The sequence below is a fragment of the Sinocyclocheilus rhinocerous genome, unplaced genomic scaffold (genome assembly GCF_001515625.1).
Source record: "Sinocyclocheilus rhinocerous isolate Xijiao unplaced genomic scaffold, SAMN03320098_v1.1 scaffold5853, whole genome shotgun sequence".
Taxonomy (NCBI): Eukaryota; Metazoa; Chordata; class Actinopteri; order Cypriniformes; family Cyprinidae; genus Sinocyclocheilus; species Sinocyclocheilus rhinocerous.
The window spans coordinates 9911-12460 of record NW_015633275.1 but is presented as its reverse complement, the minus strand read 5'-3'; the positions used below and the strand labels follow the sequence as shown (position 1 = coordinate 12460).

The window sequence follows — 2550 nt, the reverse complement described above, 5'->3', positions numbered from 1 at the left end:
ATGATGCTGTTTTGTTTATAGTTGTTTAAGCAACTTAATTAATTATAATTGGTTTATAATTATTAAAAATGTAAGGAATTATAAACCTTATTTTAAACATTATGCACTTTTTTCACAGATAGTCGTGTTGTTTTATTGCTTTGAAGAAACGTGCATTAGTAATATTTTGCTCGATGCGCCCTCTAGCTTTTTTCCCCCCTAATTGAAATTATGCCTTTTAAATTCGAATATAATTCGAATATTGATAATATTGAAATACAAAATTCGAATTTAGTTTTTCAGCCATTTTGACAGCCCTGATGCAGTCTAACATGTTAATGCTTCAATAAAAAAAAAAAAAAAAAAACGCATTTTTTTTCACATAATTTCCCTTTATTCTACACCGCTCTGTCCCTTCTCCTAAAAACGCTCTGATGATTTCCTGCTTTTATGAAGCCCCTCCCTCAGAAATACGTGATGGGCTCTGATTGGTTAGCTGGCTCAGTGTGTTGTGATTGGCTAAACCGCCGAGTGCAGTCCAGAAACGTCACGCCCCTCAGCTCAGAATACGCTCTGGTTGTATTGTAAACAATCGCGTCGTCAATATTGCGTATCAATTTGAGCCCGATTGAGACGCAGAGAATATTAGTGAAGAGGATCGTACAGAACCCGTGCAAGCGCGGCTCTTAATGGTATGTTTTTTGTTTGTTGCCGTCTCATACTTTTAGATACGCTGTTATTTGTAAATGCTACTGCTTATATTCGCTTCTAATATACGGTTTTATCCTGATTAAAGCTGTAATACAGCAGAATACATGATTGCGTTGTAGCATTTTTGTAACCGTAAGAAGTGTTTACCAGCAAGTATTGCTCGTTACCACGGCAACCGTGTTTAACGCTTCTCATAGCTATGTGAAAAATATTTGTCTGTCTATACACATAAAGTGTATAATTGGAACACAGTTCATTGATGGAGCTGATGATCTGAGAGAGAGAGAGATGCAGAGCAGGGGACGCGAGGAACAGGATTGAGAACCGCTGCTTTAGGACATTGATTTTGAAACTTATGAATCCATTAGAATCGTTAGAAGACAGAATCGCGATTCATTTATGAATAGATTTTTTCGTGCACCCCTAGTTTTGACGGCGTGGCAACAACTCTTCCTCTTCTCTAAAGCAGCGCAGCATGGCCCCTCCCCCTTTGTTGCATGTTCCCGGGGGCGGGGTTTATGTAAATTTCAGGCTTTGTGATGTCACCAACCTGGGAAGTAGCTCATTGTAGTCCCTACGAGCCGTTTTTGTAGGCATTAAACTGCTATAATTTTAAAAGACCGTATCTCCGTTTGCATTGAATCTGTTGCATTGAACCTGTTCTGAAGTGGATTCGGTCACGTAATGAGTGTGTGTGTGTGTGTCTCAGAGCTTTGTTGATTACGTGTGTTGTGTGTAAACAAGACTAGCAAGGTCACTTCTGTGTCACACACTCGAGGGGGAGCAGGAATCTCCTTTAAACTCGAGAGCTCAGATTAACCAAGATCAGATATCTCTGCAGGGTCTCGGCGGATTGTGTGCGATGCATCTGATGAACTAATATGTTTTTGTTCGGTATTTTCGTCTGTCACAACAGAGAACAGCCTGATGTGTTTCTTTAGTGCGTATCATGTTGAATAATTACTGCTAACACAGCAGCACAGTGCATTCTGGGAGTCATTGCGCCACGTCCCTTTCTGGTGTCCTTGAAAATATATGGAGACAATATGTAGTAAATGGATATGTTTTTTTGTTTAAGAATTGAAAGATTGACACAGAAACAGGATTGATTAGCAGGAGTTAGTTCTATGATAGTTTCGTAACACTTTACAGTAAGGTAAACATTAGTTAACGTGAACTAATACTTAAATATACTTTATTATAACTAGGGTTGCAAAAAGGTGGAACATTTCCAGTAAATTTTGGAAACATTCCAGAAATTTTGGAAACTTTCCGGAAATTTTCCACCCCTTTGCAACCCTAATTATAACACTTATTAATCTTAGTTAATTTACTAATACATTATTAGAAGGTGGAGTCATTGTTGTGCTGCTTTGTTCAGGATTGTGGAAGCAGCAACAGATGGCTAACAGCTCCAGTGATTGTTCACAGATCAGCTGCTCATAAAGCTCCGGCTGATTTATTTGGTATGAAGCGGCCGCAGTTCGTCTGGAAGCTCGGCCCATCTTCGTTGTGTGCTGTAGAGAGGATGAATGATGCACGGCGAGTGATTGGTGTCATTCAGCGCCGCTCGTATGTTACACACCCATAAAACACTGCTGCTTGTATTTACGACGAGTCTGTGAAGGAATGGACGGCCTTAAACAAAGACATGAACTCACTGTGAATCATTTACTGCTGCTATTCAGGACTCTGCCGGTTTTCAGTTCAACAGTTTTGGTTACGGAAATTGAATCCAGATTATGAGTTTGATTTGCTCTTCTTGTACTAGTTTTACAGGACTCAGGATTTATATTGGGCAAAATACAGTAGAATTCAGAGAAAAAAATTCAGAATTGTGAAATGTAAAAAGCAAAACTT

The 2550-nt window shown here is 39.2% G+C and overlaps 1 protein-coding gene across 1 annotated transcript in view; it reads left to right on the top strand.

Annotated features, from left to right (window-relative positions):
• Positions 1–2281, top strand: part of LOC107744004 (uncharacterized) — an 11888-nt gene extending 9607 nt beyond the window's left edge. Inside the window, exon 6 of the mRNA XM_016557463.1 lies at positions 2072–2281. Coding sequence (XP_016412949.1) covers positions 2072–2281 — 210 coding nt within the window. The remainder of the gene's footprint in view (positions 1–2071) is intronic.
• The last annotated feature ends 269 nt before the right edge of the window (positions 2282–2550 follow it).